This window comes from Phaethon aethereus, assembly GCF_964289735.1.
Source record: "Phaethon aethereus genome assembly, chromosome: 2".
Lineage (NCBI taxonomy): Eukaryota > Metazoa > Chordata > Aves > Phaethontiformes > Phaethontidae > Phaethon > Phaethon aethereus.
Genome location: NC_138582.1, coordinates 96,933,771 through 96,957,579, shown reverse-complemented (window position 1 = coordinate 96,957,579; position 23,809 = coordinate 96,933,771). Strand labels below are relative to the sequence as shown.

General features: G+C 47.4%; 1 protein-coding gene across 1 annotated transcript in view; it reads right to left on the bottom strand.

Moving 5' to 3' along the window:
* The window catches only part of BMP6 (bone morphogenetic protein 6), a gene marked incomplete at its 3' end in the record, with an annotated part of 94,751 nt that extends 71,829 nt beyond the window's left edge, over positions 1 to 22,922 (bottom strand). The window contains exon 1 of the mRNA XM_081996615.1: positions 21,830 to 22,922. Coding sequence (XP_081852741.1) covers positions 21,830 to 22,262 — 433 coding nt within the window. The 5' untranslated portion in view covers positions 22,263 to 22,922. The remainder of the gene's footprint in view (positions 1 to 21,829) is intronic.
* Between the last annotated feature and the right edge of the window lie 887 nt (positions 22,923 to 23,809).

The following is a 23,809-nucleotide window of genomic DNA, read 5'->3' as shown; positions in this document are numbered from 1 at the left end:
TGACAGCCTAAAGCCAGCTCTTAATCAAATGCAGATTTACCTATAGAGCACAGACCGATGATTAGCAAGTGACATTAGAAAGTTGCTGGGGAACCAAAATGGGTCCTGGTGCTAACTAAAACTCAGCTCACCTGAATTTAAAATAAAACCCTTGAAGAAAAAACTCTTCAGTTAGCCATCATTTTTTATTACCGGTATGTGGGACACTCCCTGCTACAAATCCTTGCTTCTCTGGGTGGAGACTGATCACTTCTGAGCCATTTCTTCACTGAGTCTGAACCACCCACATCTACCAGGAAAATTTATTGTGATGAATAGACCTATTAATACCAGCTTCACCCCACCCTATACTGCTTCAGAGTATGGAAACTCGATGGATGTATCTGGTTTTGGTTAATTTGCCATGACTCTCAAGTTTTACAATGAGAAGGCGGAGGAAACACATTATGTATTTTATTGTAGTATTTTGGCACGTTCTCCATAAAACGGAAAATTCAACCTATCAGGGATCCAATTTGCAGTCTTTGCTTACCAAACCCTAAATACTTCCTTGCCTTTTTTCACGGAAATTATTTTATTCTTCGTTCCTTGCCTCCTTGCCTGAAGGAGCCAAGAGCAAGCCTTACGACCTCCCAGGCTCAGGTAGAAACCACGTCCAAAAGGACAAGGAGGGGACAACAGCACACGAGGCTTTGTATGGGAAAATCTTTCAGGAGCAGTTTTTAAATGGCATGGGCTTGCTCTCACCTCACCCTTAAAAGTCTAGCCACAGCTAACACCTATCAACTTCAGAAATTACATGCTGATTTAAAAATCAAGGTTATTGCAACCCGAGGAAAACCCTACGCAGGTGTCACTCCGAGGAAGACACCAACACAAAGGCAATGGCTTAGATTGCTGCGAGCTATCCCACAATTACAGATCTCAAGTTATGGAGCAAAGAAAATAAAATAAGCGAGGCAGGACAACCGTGGTAACCATGGAGCCAAGTCCGGGCGGTGAGAGAAGGGAAGACAGTGAACTGCTTTGGTTACAAGGCGAAGGGCAGGCCCAGTACATCTAAGAGGAGAGAAAGAAAACGCAACACACTTTCAAACCATATACACCTTGTTTAAAGTCCAACTCCTCAGGAAAACCAAAGAGTGAATTTCCTCCTCCATGCAGCAGCTGCTGCAAGACAGGAGTCCAACACCACTCCCACACTTCACCAACATAGCTTCTGGACAGGGATCTCCAAAGTACAGGACCTCAGATGGGCTCTGCACAGAAATCCTCTCATCAGAATTACTTGTCTGCCTCCAAGCTGCTAGGAAAACAACAAAACAAAACAAAAAACCCCCCCACAAACTTACTTTTCTACATTTCCTGGCACTGCAGGGGCTGTTTGAGGGCCACCTCCTCAGGGCACAGGGACTTCTTGGCAGCCATGTTCCATTACAGCTTCATTTTCACCATTACTAGTGTGACCAGGTCTCACCTCTCTCTCCCATCAAAGCAACTTCCTACCTGCTTCGGCAACTCATGCTCCCCCAGGTAGGAAGCAGAGAACACCAAACACAGTGAAGGGCAGGAGGAGCGAGCAGTGCTCCATCCTACGCTTCAGAGCCACAGAGGCCGGCCAGGACCCCGGCGCGGGGCGAGGCAGCATTGCAATGACTCCACTTTCCCTAGCTCATCTGATGGTGCCATTAGCACAACTGGCTCCCAGGCACCAGAGTGAGAAAAAGAGCAACTGGATGCTCCTGAGGAAGGATCGAATAAAAATTTAACATCTGCATAAACAGAACAAAACACCTGGCGGGACAACTGCGGTCCAACCACCCGTACGGATGCACCAGCAAGAGCCCCAGCGCTGCTCAGCGCCGCTGCAGTGGGGAGAAGCCTCAAGCTCAGGCTGGTTCCAGCGCAGACCCTGTAAACAGTTTTGGGCCGCTTCTTGGCAGAGCTCTTCAATTTATTTTAGACCGCCGGCACTTGCTGGAGGGAACTATTGGGAGGCCCATAAAAATCGAGTTTCCTCTCCTAGTGTCAACTGATGAAGTACTCCTTGCTTCCTGACCTCAGTCATTGTATAGTGCTACCGCCTGCTGTTACAGAAACTTGCTGTGACAGTAAGCAAGCTGACACCTAATTGTTAAATTCAACCAAGTGTTTTAATTAAGGGAAGAGTGTCTTTGAAATAAACTCTTAGAAGGCTTTGGCCCACGTTCAGGAAAGCACTTAAGTACAAGCCTTAGACTATCCGTATTCAGGAAAGCACGTGCTTAAGTGCTTTCCTGAACGCAGATATATTCCTGTCCTGGGGCCTTAAAAGTGCACTAAAAATAAAAATTGTTGCAATTTGACTTCACTGTTTTCTTGAAATATTTATTTAGCTGCTTCTTTATTAAGAGTAGAGTCACTTAAATTTTGTATCTATTTAACAACTCTTACTGCTCGCTGATTGCATTTCAAGAGACAAACAATCTGTTAATGTTGTTTTAGCTAAACTCTATTTTTTTTTCCTCCATTATCATGAAACTGTCTCATTTTGTTGAAACATATCCCAATTAAACCAGTTACCCTGATACAGGGTACCTACATATGGCCACATATCACTTGAAATAATTTTGCATGGAGTTGGAAAACTTTTGAGTTCATTCTCTACCATACACATAATAAGGATATAATGTCAAACTTTATGTAAACCAACACTTGTGTCTGGGGCATTCATTGAACAATGATGTTCAGTCACTGCTTCTACAAATATTAATGCACATGTTATTATACCAGTATAGATGTCACAAGTCAGACCAAAAAGCCAAGTTTCAACAAAAGCAGATCCTTCCCCCCCAAGCCAATACACAGTACCTGTGTTTTACATCTCTACCAAGCTACCTCCAACACCTTCTCGCTGCAAATTTTAGATTTTCCTAAGAGAAGGCCGACGGTGTTGAGCAGGAGGGGAAGAGAGCGTGAGCACAGCACACACACACCCGTGTGGAAAACTGGGAGAAGAGCTGGGGTGTGCTTTGCCCTACTTAACCACTGCTTCTGCAGCTCCTGAAATGGGAGCCTGAAACTTGGGAAATGAGGCCAGAGGTGTCAAATTTGTCAGTACTGCCAGAGCGCAATGAAGTGGGAGGTGATCATCGTTCTTTCTGTGTTCGTTCGGTCCACGGTTATACCTTATTAGTCCCACATTTCACGACTTACATCGACGGTCTGAGCCTTTTTCCCTGTGGTCCTGCATTCAGATACGAATCAGATATGGACCCCAGCTACAGAAAGAGCCTCAGCGCCTCTCATGGGGCAAGAGCCTGCTGCAACCCAATTACTGACAATCTCTCACATGCAAAGATAACACCTGCAAAGGCTAAGACCACTAAGGAAATTTTCCTCAAATCAAAGTACCAGGGAGAGTTCGCGTGTTGGGTATTTTCTCTTCCCTCTCTAACACTGAGGACAGTCCATGTCCCACCTGGGAACATCACCTAACACCCTCTGCACTGCTTTGAGGACCCAGGACATCAGTGACACCGCTGACCTCTTCTGCTCCTGGATGCCTCTCCCCCAGCAGCTTACAGCTGTAGGCATTGGTCTTTACTTCTTTGCTCTTAATTTTTTTCCAGGGCAGCTGGCAAGAGTCCTGTGAGATGTGGGGGAAAACTGGGAAGGATTTCCGTGGAGCTTGCTGGACCAAATGCCTACAACTTCGCTGCCTGCAATGGCCCCGAGGGCCTAGTCCCAGCATCAACTTACCTTTCTTGCTCAGATTTGGGCTTTTTGTGTGCACCATCACTGCTAATGAAAGTACAACTGTTGTACCTTAGCTTATTACCTCCGCACTCCAAGCACACACAGAAATGCCAAAGCAATGGAAAACCAGGACATTTAAGTATATTCGCATAGTCTGCATAACACCCAAAGAAAGTTTTCAAAGGCTGGAAAAAAATCTGCAAGATGAATTGTCTTCTGGCTACATAGAGAAGCCAGTGAAAATTTAGGTGTCCCAACAGTGACCAGCAGATATACAATTAAGGGAACAGCACACGATGACATGCGCTTAATACGTTCATCAGGTGGCAAGGTTAACAAAATAAGCACTGGGAACGAATGCGGCATAAGCAGAATGACTTAAAAATCAAGAAAAAGACGGTCAAAATGAATCACGCGTCTCAGTCAAATAAAGGAAACTCTGCTTGCTTTAAACTCGATTGTAATTGGTTTCCCCTCACCTTCCAAAAATGTATTTAAAAAGGAAAACAGTATTTATGGCGCAAGCTAAACCACAACCATTTTATTCATCTGTTGCTTCAATTTTTCCTTAAGGCTTGCGTTTAAAGACAACCCAGAGCAGCCTACTCGCAGCAGCCTTTTAACACACGCTGCATTGAACAAGAAAAAAAATAAAGAACATTATGATCAAGTTTCCTAGGAGAAGACATCGCAAGAAAAGCAGAACAGCATCATTTCCTCAGGGGCACCGCCAGGCAAAGCTGGCTCACCCCTGGCTCCAGCAGCCACCCGGGGAGCTCGACGGGACACCACCCGGGAGTGCTGAGGGGATCTCATGGACAAAAAGGCCTTTAGGACAGAGAGTGTGCCTGCTTTCTCAGCTCTGTTGGTTGGTCTAATAAAGATGGCAAACCTCCTGGCCCTGTGAGCCTTGCCTCTTCCACGCAGCTCCGCTCTCACAGCGACAAGGCACCGTTACTAGTGTTTACACAGGTCTGAGTCATGCAAACTTAGGAAAGATGGAATAGAGGTAAAATAATCAAAAGTTGTATCAGCAAGAGCTGTGGTTTCAACCAGCTGAAAACATTATTTTTAGAAAACTAGAATCTCTTAGGCACCACCCTTCAAATTCACTTGCCTGCAAGGGCGAGAGCCGGGGCCCCTGCATGTACCCCTCTCTCCGGTGCAGTTCATTCCTCCTGCCCGCCGTGTTTCTCCTCTCCTCCGTGCCCATGAAGTCAGGCATGCGTAGCCAGCCCAAGTGATCAGCTGGACGTGACCCACCCATGACCAACTGCAGCATTTGCTGTGACATTAGTGGGATCTTCCAAATTTTGCTTGTCTTGTATCCAACATTTTAAGGGGGTTTTGGGGTTTTTTTCAGAGGTTTTCCCCAGTTGTGCTTCACATTAACTTCAGCCTCAGATAACCAAGGCAGCTTTCAGAGCCCATCTTCCTCAGAAAGCACTTCGACTTTTTATCTCCTCGAGTACAGCTCAAGCTTATTCAACCAGAAAGAGCAGAAGTAGCGACATATACCCTTCATGCCACATATAGCGGCAGGCAAAGACCCTGCAACCCAGCTAAAGATGGTTTGAGTTGTTGGATAATTGACTTAAAACCTTGAACTGAAATAGGGGTTGGCAGATAGCTCCTCTTCCTCTACCTTGCTTCTTTGCATCCCAGATAGCCTGAACATACCCACGTGCCCAGGGGAGCCCTGCGTGCAGCAGAGGACAAGGCAAAACCGATGGACAATTCTGCCATGAGCAGAACTGTGACACCAAGCACGTGGCAGGTAGCGGTAAGACGGCCACAAGGTGCATCCTACCAGGAGACTGTGGCAGAGCACTGGCAAGGTACTCTTCCGATTCGGGAACAAGCTCTTGTCTGCATGAATTTCTAAGTGGCTTTTCCCACCCCATCTTTGGGAATTGATACCAACCTCAGGTAACTTCCCGCAGGCAGGAGGGCAGTGGGGCAAGAAAACGCATGATGTGGAGACAAGCCGTGAATCCCAGGAAGCGAGCATCTCCTTCCAGGCCACTACAACCTGGGCTTAGCACACAATCCCTAACCCCAGCTTTGGTTGTGCTTGTACTTTTGCCAAGGGCAGCTTTTGCTGTCCTTGCTCCTCAAATAGCATCAGTGAAATCTATGGGACTCTTCATAGACTACAGCCTTTTCTCTGGGTAACCGAATCTGGCACGAGGCTGTAGAATCACATTAGAAGGAGAATCACATTAGAAAACCACTGTTTCATAACAAAGCCTTCGAGGTTTCTTAATAGTCCTTCATATTTTTCTGTAGCTTTGTAGAATTTTAGGAAAGTTTACTAATTTAAAAATAATGTATTTGTTTAACCATGATAACTCTCTCTTTTTTTAATTGCTGAGAGGATCTGTAGTACAAATCCAAGTTTTCTTCCATCTCAAACCGGTACAGCCCAAAGCCAAGAATACATATGTTGCGAGCTGGAAAATAAAGTGCCCTTGATTCCTAACTTTATTTTGGACAGTCCACTCCAAGTTATTAAAAGCCAAATTCAGTAGTGAGAAAATATATATAGCTTCAGCTGTTTTGAGGGGGTTTAAAGTAGTATTTGCTTTATGAGTAAGAGATTCAATAATGCATATATTTACATAAAAATAGTTTTGACATTTAACTTAACTTCTTGCCAAGCTGGTGCAAAAATGGAAATGTAAAAAGCGTAAGCACAGAAATAAGCCCCTATGCTGTAAGTCTGCTATTTACAGGTAATTTTTTTTCCTTGGCAATAAGACCTGAACGGTATGTTTTATAGCACTAGACCTAGCCACTCTGAGTCAATTTAGTGTTTATGGAAAGTGCCAGACTGACAGTCCGAGATTTAAACTCTCCGTGCCAGCATGTAGTTGAGCTGGGGTAGCAGCAAGGGGAGTTTCCAGATCCTGAGCCACTGATGGACTCTGGTCACGTTCTGCAGACATAACAAAACTCATGGTAGCACACCCCGTTATTTCTCAAGACCCAAGAGGCTTCTGAAGAGGGTGCCACCACCACGTGCCGCAGGAGAGCTGGGAGCGAAGCACCTAGCACAATTCAAAGCCCCAGAAATATCCAAAACTTTAAAATCAGAGCTGTTCAAAAGACCAAGTCTATCTCAGAGAAGGTTTTAATATTACAAAGCAGATGCAGATTTGCAGCAGGAGATAACCTGCGAGTCTCAGGGCTTCTAGGCAGCTTGTCAAGGCCCCTGGGCCAGGACAAGCGGCGGAGAGCCAGGAGCTCATGGAGACCTCCCTTGCAACTGCAGAGCCCAAGGCAAACCATGGAGGAACCAGGATGTCTGTCTCGGCTTCACAACCTCCCAACAACACATGGTGCAACCAAGCTGGCTAAGGACCAGGCAAATCGTGGCAAAAAGCCTTCGCAGGTACCCCCACAGCTCTGTCAGAAGCGAACCCTCACACGGGGCTCGCCGGCCTTGCTACCTCAGCTATCCTCAATGCACGACATACGTACAAGCATGTTGCCCTGGAGGATTCCCAACAACTCCGCTGATCAATCACACATGGTGAGTAATACTCTGTCTCATCTACTCTCCGCTACTTTCCACCTGAACTATCTAGCTCCTTTAGCCTTCCCTTCTTCTCAAAGCCGAGGAAGAAAAAAGAAAGCTCTTTAACGCTCAGTTAGGAGAGGTGATGCACAATATGATGTCAGGCGCATTACTTAATTGCATTGTGCCAAGCCATAGGAGCCCTGCTCCGCTAGATCTGGGGATGACCATGCAGCAGTCACTGAATAATTGATGCGATGGACAGAAGAGGTTGGAAGCTGTCTTTTCTACGGCAGTAACCAAGACCGTTCTTTACTTCTTTTTTTCCCCAGAGCAATTAGTCAGCTCAGGGACGTCAAAACATATAACTGGGCCACGAGACAAATTACAGTGTAAGTGCTGCTGCTTTGCCAATGACCTAGCAGGCTTGGCCCAGAGGTTTCTTATGTTTGAAGCCTCATGTCGCTTGTTCAGTACTGCAGTACTTCTAAAGACATTTTAATGAAGATGAAATGACAGGCAAACCTACCTGCATGGATCCTTCATATGTATAAACAAATAACCAAGCCATGATGACCAAACCAACGACATATCGGTATGAAAAAGAGAACTATAAAATACATACATATACATTCATCAAGCCTTTGGTCATCAATTCAGACCCTTTTGCAAAAGTTCATGACAACTGGCTCTTCAATACTTAATACTCTTGACTGTCCCAGTTGAATGGTCTGGCAATTAAAAAGCCATCTTTACATTCTAGTTACCCTACAGCATCATAAATAGATGAAAATATATAAACAGAAACAATTAATCAGAGCTGAGGATAGTCTTGATCCTTACTGCACCCTCACATGTTACATATTTTTTCTGCCGTGATCTCACTAGCAATGCATCACTGTTTTTAACCACTCTGAGCACCGATTCTACACTTAGCAGCTGTGTTTGTTTACAGGGCTAGAAATTAGCACAGGACAAGTGGACTTCATCCAACTGAAATTTTTTTTGGCATTTTCCCCTACACTTCACAATATATTGGTCCTCATAGTCCAATTATGCCACTGATGCTGGCCAAGGAGAGTACATAAGCAAAGATGGTGCTCACTAACACTGCATGGGGATGCTTTTTATTGCTCCAAACGTGGGCTCCCTAATTATTAAGCACAGACACTTGTAGCCAGGAAAGTCCACTACTGCATTGTCCATACTTCTTTCAATAGGAACATAAAGAACGTCATCGTAATCCGCCCCGTGCTTTGCACTCTGCCAGTTCAGCAAAAGCGATGAAATGGCAGTGGTATTTTATACTTAAAGGGACCCGCCAGTGCCCTTCACACTTGTAACAAAGCTCCCAAAGCCAATTCCAAAAAACTGTAAACCAAATTCAGACAAGTCAGCCCTAAAATCATTTTCTATTTCAATACCCATATGCTTTTTCACAGACAGTTATTTAAAAACAAAGATCAGCCCTATGCCCCTACGTACTTTTCACCTCCTTGACAGTCTCCTTAGCACGCAGTTGGGGGTGCTTTGTTTTTCCCCCATCCCATTTTAGAATAAACAATTAAAGAGGAGTTGCTGATTTCACCAGGACACAGCAGCGAACACTCCTGCCCTAGTTCTCACACACCTGAAGGTAAATAGATTTTAAATGTTTGCCCGAATTATCCAGAATACTTTTGTAAGCGACCCCCATTTAGGCTAGAACTTACACAAGAGATAAACACAGCATGCATTAAGATGTAGTTTACAGACTGTTTATGTCTTCCACGCTGCTAAAAATAGTCCGGTTCCATCTTACAAACTGTATTATACAGAAACTACCAAACAGCCTCCCGGGAAGCTGCTGAATCCCTGCATTCCAGTAATTTTTCCATGCAAATATCCACAACTATCCCATCAATTCACCAATGAACCCTAATATCAGGCACCTCTCTGGACAGAACAAGGTTAAAAGCACTATGAAATTTCTTGAAATGTATGTTTTCTTGGGGACCAAAACAGCCCATTTCCAGGAACTTTTGCAGGGCACTGCATTTCTGAGGGACTGCTTCTCGCTATTTTTAACTTTTGTTTCATGCAACAAAGTCCATATTTCTCCAATAATTTCAAATAATAGCAACGATGATGTTCTGACATCACACAAGACGCATGAAGAACCCTGTCAAAGTAACGTATTGCACTTTGTCATGTAATTATGTTATGTTGGAGCAGAGTGTTGGAAAACTCAGTATAATCATTAGCCGAGTGCTGAATGTTTTGATTGTCAGACAGGTTGTATATGATGCAAATATATGACTCAGAAATGATTTCACATAAACATTTTGGTAACAGTAATCTGACTCATAACCTCCAACACAGAAAATAACAAGCTGCACAAAACATCTGCACGCTCTGAGCAACCCCAGCTTGTAGCAACCTTCACAAGTCTCACAGCACAGAGAAACCAGAGGGTCCCATCCCTCATGACCTGAAGCCAAGACGAGCTGAAATCTACCTTCCCAAAAAGAGACAAAGCAGGAGTCAAAAAGGCTGTCGTTCCACCCAGGATCCCTGCCGGAGTGCTATGATAGTTTATGCCATCCGATAGCCTGTCTGGTGGGAATTGCTTGGTTTGGGTCCACATTTAACAGGGATAAGATGGGAGGAAAGGTTTGTTGTTATTCCACCCCGAAGCTTCGCCGTGTCAAGTATGACACAATGCACAATTCATCTTCTATTTATTTTCTCATTCATTAAGAGATGGACAGCTTCTTTCACGGCCCCTTTCTGAAGGCAAATGTGCAGTCTTGAGTGACAAGGAGGATTTACCGTCTGTTATTTCAGAGGAGGTTTGCCATGTTTATTCTGGAAAGTGCCATGAATTAATGAACTATCTCTTCAAGCCTCAGTGAGTCGGAGCTGCCAGCTCTCTGGCTGCCAGAAGCAACAGACTGTTTTGGGACCCCATAAAATTGTTTTTACTGAGACTAGCGATAGCAAAAGTATCAGGCGGACCCAATCCCAATAACTCCTGAAACATAAAGGAGTCATTATACAGACTTCAGCTGTTACACTGCATTTTCATTCAGAGTTTCTCAACAAAACTATCAGTTAACTCAGAATAACACCTACTATTAGCTTCCCTGCAGCATGGACATTCCCAGATGACATTACAACTGTATGGACATTACCACCCTGCAGCATGGACATTACCATTATCATGGATGTTACCAAAAGTCAAACAAACCTTTACTAGGCTCCCCAATAGTTTCAAGGGAAAAATGCGCTAGCCCGTGACCTCTTTCCTATTCAACTCCTCGTGGACACCCGCTTACACCCACATACAAGAGCATAAAACCAGAGCCTGCCCACACGCTCATGCTGCCGACCCACTGCACCCAGGTGTTTCCTGCGCTGTTCGGTCAGGGACCCAAGAGGAAGAGCTGCTCTCTTGTAAAAGTCATCACGTAGGGCAAATAATAGGTATCATAAGCAAATGGATGTCTGGTGACTATTCACGTTCAGGTAACACCCACAGAGATGGGAGGTGTTACCGATGTCAAACTGTTCACAAGCACAGATTGTGCAACACGGATGAGCAAGGTTCACAAGCGGGAAGGGCTAAAGCCTAAGCCAAGTGAGAGCTTCTGGTCTCCAGCTGACTGATGCCGTAACCTCAAGAAGGATGTGTTTCATGGAACAAGACCCTCCTGTTCCACCAACTCCACGAGCCACTTGGGCACCCGCCAGGATGGTAACATGGTGCGCAGTTTCGTCACTAGATCGCGGGACTGGAAGCAAGAATTCCAGGGACCTCATCGCAGCTCCCATCCAGTTGTGCCCTCCGATCCTCAGCTTAGCCAGTTGGAAAATGAGTATAGTAGCAATTTATGTTCGTCAGAGCATGCTGTGAGACTTCAGTGCTTATGAAGTGTTTTGAAGTCCTGGATAAGAGACAGAGCAGTATCCTTATGTTGTCTAGTAAGTAACGAGCATTACACATCTTGCAGAATGCAACACTTCTGGACAGGAGGGCTGCTACAATCATTAAAGTGTAAAAACTACCACATGCAAGAGACAAGACGCAGACATCTCAAAGTGAAAATCTCTCTTGTAGTGTGTTAAACAAACATATTTTCTCTCCAGCTATCTTCCATAGCATAATAAATTGGAACTTCCTTAAAAATTAGAACTTTTTTTTTTTACATCTCCCTTTTTTCTTTGCTCCCTTCCCCCTCTGCCTTTTTTTCTTTGTGGGTTAAAAAGAAAAAAAAAAGAAAGGGCAAGCCAAGAGATTCACAATCACCAAAGCCTGCAGAACATACAGTGAATTTTGGCAGGACATGCATGTTTATCCTTTTCGTATGCTGTTTAAATTATTTTTATAAACAAGTCATTATCTTGCATAGCCACTGCTTGGTCCCTTTCATGTCGAAGACGTTTGATGTTACAATAATTAAGCAAAAGGGTCTGCATGCTTGAAATGCAGTCTCAGGATGACGGTTTGCGGGCAAGAGAGACTGCTGCTTTTCTAAAACCAAGGGTTTCTTCTCCAAACTTTGTCGTTTAAGTCAAGAACCTAGATTCTGTACTTGCAGACCAAATCTTTGTGTAGATATTAAAATACCAACTACATACCAGGCTTAAATTTTAGAACTATTTTGCTCCTACTATTTTGCACCAAAACCATGCACAGCCTAGATGCACACCGCAATGAGAAAAGCAGATTTAGCAACCAGAACCACTACCAAATTGATCTCATCGGTTCATCATAAAGCTGATACCTAAAAATAAGTGCACGTTTTCTCTCACTCGCGTGTGTAACTGGGATTCAGGATTTTCTACTAGTTTTGATATTTTAAAAGCCCTGCTCTGCTCAGAATCTCCTGCTGACCACTGGAGAGATGCCTGAGACGGTTTTGATACCTAATGCTCCACGGGCCAGCAAGGACTGGGTGCATGAAGGTGCCTGCACGGGACCCCTCTGCAGAAGAGGACCCCACGTCTGACCCTGACAAGGCAAGAAAGGTCAGGACAAGGCTCGCAGAGAAGCCTCTCACCGCTTCCATGAGAACGTGTTGAGGAACTGGGCTTGGCATCATGATGCCGAGTATATTGAAGTATATTAAAAGCTTCTAATGCCTCTTTCTGTACAAAGGAGGGCATTTGTCACAGCTGAACTGGACCATGCCACCAGCGAGGGCACAAGAAGAGACGAAACATGAACGGGATGCCCACAGTAAGGAACACAGAAAATGCTTCCTCCTTTTTTCCTGCAGAGCATCTGGCCATTGAAGACTGCCACTTCGAGCTCTCCTCATCTGGATTCAGACAGAGGGACTTTGCCCCTCTGCGACATGCCGAGCTTAAGAGGAATTAAAAATTCCCCAGTACAGATCTTTATTCTAGATACTTTTAACAAGGTTTGAAAAATACGGAAGTTAGGCTGCTGTAAAGTGTTCATGTCCAAACAACTTTTATTACGGAGTCTACAAAGCCAGAGGCAGACAAATCTTTTGTGTTTTGTACATGCTTGTTACGGTTCAACATTTTTTCCAACTCATTTGGACAATTCTGTTCCTTGTAAGGAGACTGGGATTGACTGCTTACAGCTTCACTCTCCCAGATTTCTCTCTCAAATGGTCTGGAAAGCCCAGGGGACAAAAGGAGGCAAGAAGGCACCTCTGATTCACTCCGAAACTGCAGACCCTTTCCTCCCTCCAACACCTCCTGGCTGATGGGTGTGACTATCACAACCTGCCCACAAGCTCTAATCTGTTCTCATTTTTTAAGTGCTTCTTGTTGCCTAGTGTGGAGCTAATTGCCTGTGCTTCAATAGACATTATGTCACCCCTTAGCCCTTGTACAAACAGAGTGTCTAATACCTTGACCGTATGCGCCACGCGAACGCGATGCCGTAAGTGACAAGATAAGAACACTGCATCTGTGCCTGCATAAAGCAGCACGCCTCACCATGAACATCTGCGTGCACCTTTTAAACACAGCACATTCCACAGCCTGCGCTTGGTAAAAGAAATTGTGGCTCTCCGTTTGCCACCAGTAAGATTTTGGGTTAATCAAACACATCTTATTTACAAGGAGGCTTCAAAGAGCTGATCCATACGTCTTTTTATACTGCAAACAAGCATTAAAATACACATAATAACACATCTTTGGAATAGCATTTGAAAAACACTTTCTCATTTATTATCGGGAAATTTGACTTCTTCGGAACAAGTGTTAACACTGTCTTGATTAATTTGTAAAGCTATTCAAGCCATGAAGTACATCTGCACACTGAGTATATTTCAAATACTGTGCTTCTGTTTTAATTTTCAAAATGTTTTTATTTATACACTAATATTTGACCTATGAATATTCCAAGTTTATATGGAGCCAGCTGTTCTAAATTCTGGTTATACTGAGCATTCATGCAAAACATCAGGTGATATCATTGGATATTTTTAAGGGGAAAGTTCATAGGAAAGCAGTTATGTATTCTTGTGATTAACACCACATTGGATCAAAACAGTCATGTCTAGCTCTCTGAAAATACAGCTACTGTTTTAGTTAGCAGAACACTTCAGCTCTGTCTACATTATACTTTTTTGCCAAAAATTCCCACTGTTGCTACCACTGATTCAATTCTGTCATTGTGCTATGATGAACACTGAAGCGTAAAATAAAAAGAGCTGCAGGCAGTGCTGTCAAAATCTTTATGCTCTTAACAATAAAACAAAAAAATATCACCTGCCATCACCAAAAAAGCCCTCAAAAGACCAGACCACCAAACAAAAAAATCTACCCAATTCTACGGAGTGTTTCTTAGCCTGGGAGCCCAAGTAATTGAAAGTTCAGGAAATACCAGCCGTGATGCATAGGAGGTTTTAGGAATCAAAGTCCAGTACGATGCATTAAACACCCCTGCAGTCCCACAGGAGCTCGGTTCCTTTAATTAATCTTTATTTTGCCTGCAGCAGCTGCAGCCCCATTCCCTCCCCAAAGCCGCCACCTTGGGAACCTGTCCCAGGTGCAATGCATGTGGCCACAGGGCTCCGCAGGGAGCGGGCGCCTCTCCGGGGTCTGGCGCCGGCCACCCCTGCTGCAGGTGCTGCAGCCACGCAGGAGGCAGCGGGAGGCACCGCTCCCCCACCTCTGCCAGCCACCACTGGAAAAGAGGTGGAAAGAAACAACCCGCTGACTGGTTCTCATGCACGTCCCCTCACCCTTGGCGTATCACAGCTGGAGAATCCAGTCCCAAACGCCCTCTCCACACCTATAATCACAGACGGTTTGGCCTGGAAGGGACCTTCAAAGATCACCTAGTCCAACGTCCCTGTCCTGGGCTGGGACATTTTTCACTAGATCAGGTTGCTCAAAGCTCCATCCAACCTGACTTTGAGCACTTACAACGATGAGGCACCCACAGCTTCTCTGGGCAACCTGATCCAGTGTCTTACCACTCCCAGTGTAAAAAATTTGTTCCTTATAGCCAATCTAAATCTACCCTCTTTCAGTTTAAAACCATTGCCCCATCAAACACGAAACCTAGGTGTGACCCAACACCACCCTCTATGAATCAGGCACCCCGAGGAAGACCTTCTGGTCCTTAGCCTCAGTATCCCAGGCTCTGGAGTCTGACGCCTGCTAAAACAAAGGGGGATCTCCCAACTACAAGCCCTTTTTCCATTCAGGCGATAGAGTTTGCTCTCTGCTTCACATCACCATAGAACCGGTCAAACGGAACCCCTACGTGATTAGTAGGTGGACTGTACTTAAGAGCATTACCATGCATCTGCTGGGATACAGCAGAAGCACACGATGGGACTGTTTACGTCCCAAGCAACTCGCATCTGCCTCTAACCCCCCCAAATTAGCAATGATGCAAGTTGACTTAAAAAGAATCATGCCTCCGCAGCACAAAGTCTAAACACCACCTTCCTTCCTCCTGAATCGCAAACACCACTTAGAAGTTTATCTTTAAAACTACGAGAGAGAGAATCACCGCTGCGACGTGCCGGGCTAGAGCCGGCAAGGACCCGCAGCTCCTCGGCAGAAGCGCAAGGCTGCGGCAAGAAGCCCCTGCCAGAGCTCACCACAAGACACACGACAGAGCGGCCCAAGGGATTTTCTGATGAAGCCATGTTCAGCTGGAAGAAAAATGCCAGAAGAAAACCTTTTTATAAGAAGCGGTTACAAGAAACTTTGCTTGAGGAGGAGAACTGGGAAGTGTTGCTTTTATATTTACAAAAAAAAACCCACAAACAAACAAAAAAACCCCACACCTGGGTTTGTATTTCAAATGCAACTTTTTTCTATACATGTAAAATTTAACTCGCATCAATCAAGACTGCTTTGGCAATACTAACTTTTTCCCATTACAATCACTTTTTGTTGTTGTAAGAAAGACATCCACATTTTACCCAAATTTAAGATGGTGTAAATTTTCAAGTTCTGAAAAGCTTTCAGAAGACAGAGAATAGTCCTGCTAATGCCACACGGTCTGATTCCAGCAGCTTAGTCCAGATGACACTCAGACCTGGATAAACTGCTTACAGAAACGTGACCCTCCACTCATTTCAGCAGCACAGGTTTCGAACAGCGGCTTCTCCGGGAGCCCCACACCTTCCAGGGCTCCTGGCCAAGGGCAGAAGGATGGCTGTAGTCCCTCAAATTCAGAGTCCGGAGGAGCTGAGGACTTCCAAAGGCAACGCCAGGCGGTGAGCAATTGAACGACCACGCGGACCGTTTCCCTTTCCTTTGATCGTGTTGTCAGTCAGCTGCGCGCTAGCAGGCAGCTCGCAAGCAACGACCACTTCAAGGAGATGACGTAAACGAGACCTTGAGCTGCATCAGTTGAACAGCAAATGTAAGGCTGCTCTCCGACACTTGGGATCTGTCTTGGCACCGAAGCCCGCTATACAAGTTTTGGCAGAAGTCAGTAAGCTCATTCCCATCATCAGCTTCACGATTTCCAATACTGGCCTGCTCTGGACACACGTGGAGGACGCTGCTCGCATGCTGAGAGCGCGAGGCTTTACACAGCCAGCTGGCAGCACAGCCAGATCTGCAGCATCACACACTCCAGTTATTCCCTGCGAGTAGATGTCTTGACCTTTACAACATGTGGCCAAGAGTATAAACAGATGGGATGACAGTATGAATGGTACGGTCCCGTCAATATAATCACGCAACATCCCTGATACATCTTGGTTGCCTAATTTCATATCCCCTGACACCAAGCATGATACCAGAAAAAAGACAGGTGGGCTGATCAAACTCTTCTCAGATAAAAAAACTCACCTGCTTTAGAAATGCACGTGGGGATGCTGGAGCATCCCATGAAAAGCCATGCGGAGCGAAGGCACGTTGCTTGCGCCTAAGTGCTTGCCATGGATTTGTGCAAGTTCATTCCTAGAAGGAAATCTGGTAGGTGACGGCTGCCAAAAAGATGAAAAGCCTGTTTGGAAGACATCACATCCATAAGCTGCTGCTTTACAGGCAAGGGGAGAGACGGCATTTGTACAGTGAGCCCTGCCGTGCCCTCCGAGCGGCTCCCTTGCACTGAAAGGCAGCACTCTTGCCCCGGCCAATACTTGAAGCCTTACAGGGAAGACAGGGATGGCCTGGGATTTTGTGATTCAAAGATAAAAGAGGCTTTTCACCATGGTCCCAGCTTGAATCATGTGGAAGAGCTTCAGGGCTGCCTGCAGGGCTGCCTGGCAAACAGCTGGGTTTCCCCTCATCCTTTTGCCTGAAGTCTTCCAAAGGCTCACAGGGTCTCGTGACAAAGGAGAAAACCCTCTCTCCAAAACTAGAGAGGTGCAGTGAATCCATGCTGTTAGCCCGCTACAAAAAGGCACAATGCTGTGGATAACCAGGCACCACACCCTAAAACCACACTTTTTACGGTCCTCACCCCTGGACGGTTTGATGGGTTCGGACTTCTGCACAGCTACCTAGCTGTCAACAGCCCCGGATCTGGGTCATAGTAGAAACCCACAAAGACTGTCATTGGATTCCTTGTTTATTCTTGAGGGAAGCAAGTGGTTTTTCCCCCTGGTGTGGATGCCAGGACAGGAAGGCATGCGCGAGGACCAGATAAGCTTCTTCCCTGTTTTGACACAGGATTGATCCACGGCACCTTTCATTATACAGGGAATAATTCTGGCCACAGTTAAGTAGCAAAATCTTCAAGAGTCTCATTTCAGCCACTAGACACGGCATGCTCCCCTCTCTGAAGACATCAGTCATTGAAACAGGGACTGGAGAGCAGCTCCCCTCCACATCAGCACTGATGAGCCAGAGAAGACCAGGGAGACTTTCGGTCGGCCGCAGCCCCCGGCCCTAGTCTGCAGTTTAATTTGAGTGGCAACCCCTCTCTCCTCATCTCCCTGGACTGAGGGAGAAGGGGTTTGCTGTGAGGAGCTCTCTTGCTAAAACAGCCTTGGCAGGAATATAGGGATGCTTGCTTGAGTCCAGCTGTCAATCCAGCATCACTGCCTCAAAGAGGGATCTCCATACCAACCCTGGCTTGTTTTGAGAGGAGAAAGAGGAGATAACCCTAGCTGGTGCTACAAGGAAGGTACATTAGTCAAACAGCAAACATTAATAGATGTTATTTTCCCAATAGCACTGTGTCAAGACATGCCAGTGCTATGTCTATACCAAGGATGCTCCTGAAGAGGAGCTAAACAGTTTCACCATGCATTGGCCCACAATGCCCGCCCCCCCCCCAACACCACAACCCTGCTGTAAAGCTACTCCCTTGGCACAAAAGTTTGGTACCCTTCTTGGTCTGATAAGTGCCAAATAGAGAGATCTAAACCCCCGATGTTTCCATCTGCAGTAGATACCCAGACTGCCTATATGGAAAATGGAAACAAAGAGGCATTTTTCGGGTGCCTCGTGCTAGTGAAAACGCCTGAAATAGATACTTTTAGGATCATCTTCCCAAAATAGTGACCAAGGTTTACCAAGGGTAGCAGGTATTTTCTGTCAAATTCTTTTTTGGTATGTAACCTGACAAATGAAATTTATTACCTAAATTAGCTGAACTGGTTTATATCTTATGTATGTTTTTACTTGTAATGGGAACAAATACTTATTTCTGCTCCCTGATACTGCTCTCCAGGTGCTTTGTAAAACACCTGTGGAAGTGCTAAGCACCTCCTAGAAACCTGGACACTCGAAGTTCCCCACTAGTCAGCTCCTCTGGGAATTATCACCCACACCTTGCAAGTCTTTACTACAGTGCAGACATCACTAGGTAGACAAGACAAATCCCAGACTCTACACTTTGAAGACTGATGTTTCTTGTCTTCCCTGTAGGACAGCAACTCTCTGCATCTCAAGAACCTCCATGACTCTGGTGTCCCCCTTTTTTCACCTTTTTTTTTTTTTTTTTTTTAAGAAAGAAGCTTTCTCCCAAGATACCACTTATGAGCCTGGGACAAGTTTGCCCTGCCTGAATATTCAGAGACCTCAAAGTCCCTCAGCTTTGCAAAGACCTCTACAACAAGGACTTGTACCCTGAGCACATATGGAAACAGAGACTTCCCCAGACAGAAGACACATCTGCTGTATCCCCAGACTAAAGGAATATGTATGTTGGTCAGAAAGGGCTGAAGCACTGCACGTTTAAAACCAGCAGTGACTACAAGCTACTGACTCTTTTCGGGCTACAGGGCTGGAAAAATTAAATGCTCTTTTAAAAGAGCATCAACACCTGCAAACTTCCACGACAAAGGACTTCACTGCACAGCTGACCTAGATGATGGCTTTCCAGCACAACGAGATGGCATCACCAAATGTCTGCCTGGCTCTGGGCTGCAGCAGAAGCAATATCAGCACCTGAAGGCAGGTCACCACGACCACCTGTGCTGACTTCACACCCACGCAAGCCGCACACATCTTCAGGGCAACCTGCACCATGTAATACTGTACACTCTCGATCCTGAGAGAACAGCGAGAGCCCCTCGCATCTTCTTGGGAGCTGCCCCTTCAAGTAATGGAAAGAGAAGTCTTTAAGGTTGAACACAAAGCTCTTCAGAAGCCGATTTTAACCAGGCAGAAGTTAGTGTAGGTCTGATGACACGAAGAAAACCCCAAATAAAATAATTCTGGTAGTGTCTGCTTTTAAGGAGACCCCAGCTGTGTGTTTTCAGTGTTGCTCGGCAATACACTTCATTGGAATAGTCAGTGGCCTTGAGGTCAGGAAGTCTCTCCTTTCTGCTGTAATCCCACCATCTCTTGCTGCATTTTCTAGACTACATCCGAATAGCCCTTCGACAGGTCACAGGCTGTCTTTCTCCCATCACACCTTCGGTTTCTATATTGCAATATAACCTTAGGCTTCCTCTAGTTTTCTGGCACAAATTGTTGTTCAGTGGAGAAGTAAATGTCAATACACACGTGACAGACACCCCACCACCACCACCACAATCCCTGCCATGTCAGAGGAGCTACCGAAAACAGCCAAACAGCTGTTCAGTCTCAGCCCATCGATTTGCCAACCCTCTGATAACAAACAATCACGTTAAATGACATTATGGTTTATGACTCGGAACTTGGAAGTTGATGAGAAATTTCTGCAGTTGATTCATACTTCCTGAGGCTCATAACTAGCATTTCGATCACGCTATTTTACTACATTACATGAATAATTTTCCTTGTTGTTACATAAGTGTCTAGATCCAAATTATCAGAACTTATTTGAATCATAAGAAGGGGGGGGTCTATTTTCAAAAGAAACAAAATACTTTCAGGTCTACTGTCCAATACTGCTCCCCTGGTGCTTTATAAAGCAGGGTGCTAAATAACTGCTACAACACCACATGGTCATGTTTCTCCCTGAAATCAGCTGCTCGGGGAACCACCCAGCCCCTTGCAAGCACCTTGGCTCTCCACCCTTTAAATAAAAAGTGCTATGGGGATTGCTTACGAGAAAGCTACAGCCAGCACCGCGCTTCTTAAATTCCCATCTCCAAGTATAGGTCCTGAAAGTTCCCCAAGGCAAAGCGCAGAGACAGCGGCAGCAGCTCTGTGTATTCAAAGGATAGGGAGGTTTGGAGAGGCTGGGAGGGGAGAAGCGCAGCAAAAGGGAGGACAGAAGCAGCTGCCCTTTGGACTCGAAACCTGCACAGTATTCCCACGTCTCAGGGTCCGGGCTGGACACGGACCACGCTGGCTTCGTTGACGGACAACTTCAGGATGTCTCGATCAAAAGCATTGGAGCTCTGAGATGGCAGCACCACCGAGACATCCCCGAGACAATTTTAAATGAGAGGGCTGAGACCCTGACAGTGGAGCCCACGGGGCTCTGCGCTGCTGTAAGGGCTGCGCAGCCCAGACAGCTCCGCTGTGCCTGCAGGAGCTGCAGTCACCTCAACTTCAACGTAGGCAAATCCTTCAACAACCATTTGTAGCGCAAAGGGGGGCACTTCTGACCTACTATGGGATTTTCAGCAGGTACATCAGCTCTTGTTCTAAACACATACACCACGGTACAAAGCTACTGAACACATCTACCAGTGCTGGGAGCTCAAAGAAAGTTGCCGCTGCAGTGACATATCACTGCTCTAGATGAGGAAATGCACATCCATTTGTTTGGTTTTGGGGTTTTTTGGTTTTTTTTAAAGGAGACAAGCTGTTCACAGGTGTCATTGTCCTGGCGTGCAGCTCTGGCAGCACTAGTGAAAAGACACAGTTTTCAGCCGACCAGCTAAGACACTTGAGCTTCACAGGAATTCCCTAAAAAAAAGGAACTGCAATTTGCCAACTGAAATATTTTCATTCTCCACATTAGGCTGAATCTAATTACACTGTTTCCTTACAATTGCAGTCTAGTATTCAAGGCTCCTTCAAGTAAAAAGCTTAATAGCTTTCCCACTGAAATGCCCACCTCGGAGCCCTTCACATCAGTAACACACTGACAGCATGATTTGTTTGAAGAGCAGGCTGTCGTGTAACAGAACTTATTTCAAGATTTCCACATGATAACAGATTTTTATCACGTTCCCGGGCTTAATCATCAGAATATCCAACACGGAGTCACACATTCATCACCGCACTAGCTCAGACCCCCTCAAAAAAACAAAAAAAAAGAGGGGCCGGGGACACCAGGGAGCAGCATGGTACTTTTGCTCCACAGGCATCGCGCCCTGCTGCACCTTGCACAGAGCGAATGCCGCTTGCGCTCCGGCGCGGCCCCGGCTCGGCTGCCCAGGAACCAGGGCAGGGTGGGTTTAATCCGGAGCGACGGGGTCCGACCGCCATCATCATAACGAGGACAAAAACACTATTTAAAAGGAAAAAAAAAAAAAAAGAGAAGACTACAGCTTTTTCTTTTTTTGTCCTCTCTCGGGTTTTGCGTGCTGAGGCTTTTTTTTTTTTTAACCGAAGGATGGGAGGTTTTGCCCTTCGCCAAGGCGAGCTGCCCTCATGGACGAAACCCGTGCGGCCCAAGGTGGGTCCCGTCCGGCAGACCCCCCGCCCCCACCGCGCTCCCCGGGGAGAGGCCGCCTCCCCTCTCCAGGACACGGGTGTCCGCGGGCCGGCTGGGTGGGCTCCGCGCACCCCGGCACTCACCCAGGTTGACGAAGCTCATGACCATGTCGGCGTCGTTGAGGAAGGCGCTGTCCTGCGAGCTGGGCAGCGGCGGCGGCGGGGCGGGGGGCGGCGGGCGGCCGCTCGGCTCCGCGCCCGCGCTGCCCTCCGTGCCCTCGGCCAGGGCGCGGTAGAGGTCCAGCATGAAGCGCGGCGCCGCCGTCAGGCGCCCCGGCGGCGGGGCCGGAGGCTCCCGCGGCAGCGGCCGGGGGCGGTGGGGCAGCCCCAGCACCGAGAGGATCTCCCGCTGCATCTCCCGCTTCTCGTGCGCCTTCAGCCGCCGGTAGAGGAAGCCCGAGGCGGCGGCGGCGGGCGGCGGCTCCCCGCCCTCCGCGGGCAGCGCGGGCTCCGCGGGGCGGCAGGCGCCGCTCAGCAGCGCCCAGCAGCAGCACAGCCAGGCCAGCCGCCGCGGCATGGCGCTCGGCCGGGCGCAGGCGGGCGAGGTCCCCGCTTCCCCCTCTCCCCGGGGGCTCCCCGCCGCCCTCCAGCCCTCCCCCCCCGCGGCGGCTATGGCCCAGGCCGGCGGGGGGCAGCCAGGCCAGCGGGGCTCAGCGCTCGCCCCCGCCGCCGCGCATGGCCGCCCGCGGGGCACCGCGGAGCAAGCCCCCCCGCCGCCGCGGCCGCCGCCGCTCAGGTGCGGCGGGGCCGCCCCCGGCCGCTCAGTTCGCCATGCCCCTGCCCCGGGGGCCGCGGGGTCTGCGTATGTGGGGCAGGAGGAGGAGGAGGAGGAAGAGCAGCAAACTTCTCCCCCTGCCAGGGAGCGAGCGAGCGGAGCGGCTGCTGCGGCTGCAGCCCCGGTTCCCCGCGGGCTGGCCGGAGCGGGGCTGCTGGCGGCGAAGGCAAATCACCAGCGCGCCCGCCTCTCGGCGGGGCGGGCGGCCGCTCCTCCGGGGCGGGGAGCGGGCGAGGGCGCAGGTAGCGCGGCCCCGCGGGGGCGGGCGGCAGCGGGGGGCAGGTCAAGAAGCGCCGGCCCCGTCGGTTGTCACCGGTTTGCTGCGCCGGAGCGGCGACCTGCAAAAACGGCGGCGGCTCCAGCCCTGCGTCTCTGCCGGCTGGCTTCTTGCTGGAAGCAGGATTTCGGCCACCCCTCCCGCTCCCAGCCCTTAAGAGGAGGTAGGTTATATGTCCTGCAAATAGGTGGAGTGCTACCTATTCTAAATCTGAAGGAAGCCTCACAGTTCACTTTAACAGCTTACAGCATCCCGTAGCTTTTTTTTTCGAGAATGCGTCGCACAGCTGAGCGCGGAGCATCGGGAAGTGGCAAAGTGCAGGTACACCCCGCCAGCCGCCCCGGTCCATGAAGTACCAGTCCGCACCGTGAAACAGGTTGTACAGCTGTCAAAGAACATACCCCTTCCTACAGCAGAGGTCTAAGGTTGTGGCTCTGATTTCAGCCCTTTCATAGAAGAGGGGTGAAAAAAAAAAAACAATAAAAAACACCATCCAACACTCTCATAACGGCTGTTAGGTTGAGCAAGAAGCAGCTCTTCCATGTGCTGGTCTCTGACTTCATGGGTCTTGCTCGGGTTGGATGAGTAAATCCAGGCTAGCCCCACTGAAATCAGTGCAATTGCTCTGGGTTTGAACTGGGATAATTTCACAGGAGTTGGCCCTGACAATAGTATCTGGACCATTTGAAGTCACTGGCAAAATTTCCATTAACTTTATTAGAATCAGAATTTGGCAATAAGCTCATATTCAGTTTCCCAGAGACACAGCTGAGAATATTCAAGACAGAATATGTTATTTTCAGAGGTGGAGGTTACACCAAGCATTCACTTATGTCAAAGTAAGGTTACAGATGGGTGTTTTAACTGCATCAGTCAAGGAACACCATAATACTGACTATTTAAAAGCAGGAAAAAGGGGCATCTTTAAGGAGTTTTGAGCATAGATATCCAGGGTTGGGAAGGAAGTTGCTCTTGCAGCTGTCCCCCCTTTTTACAGATACCTGAATATACT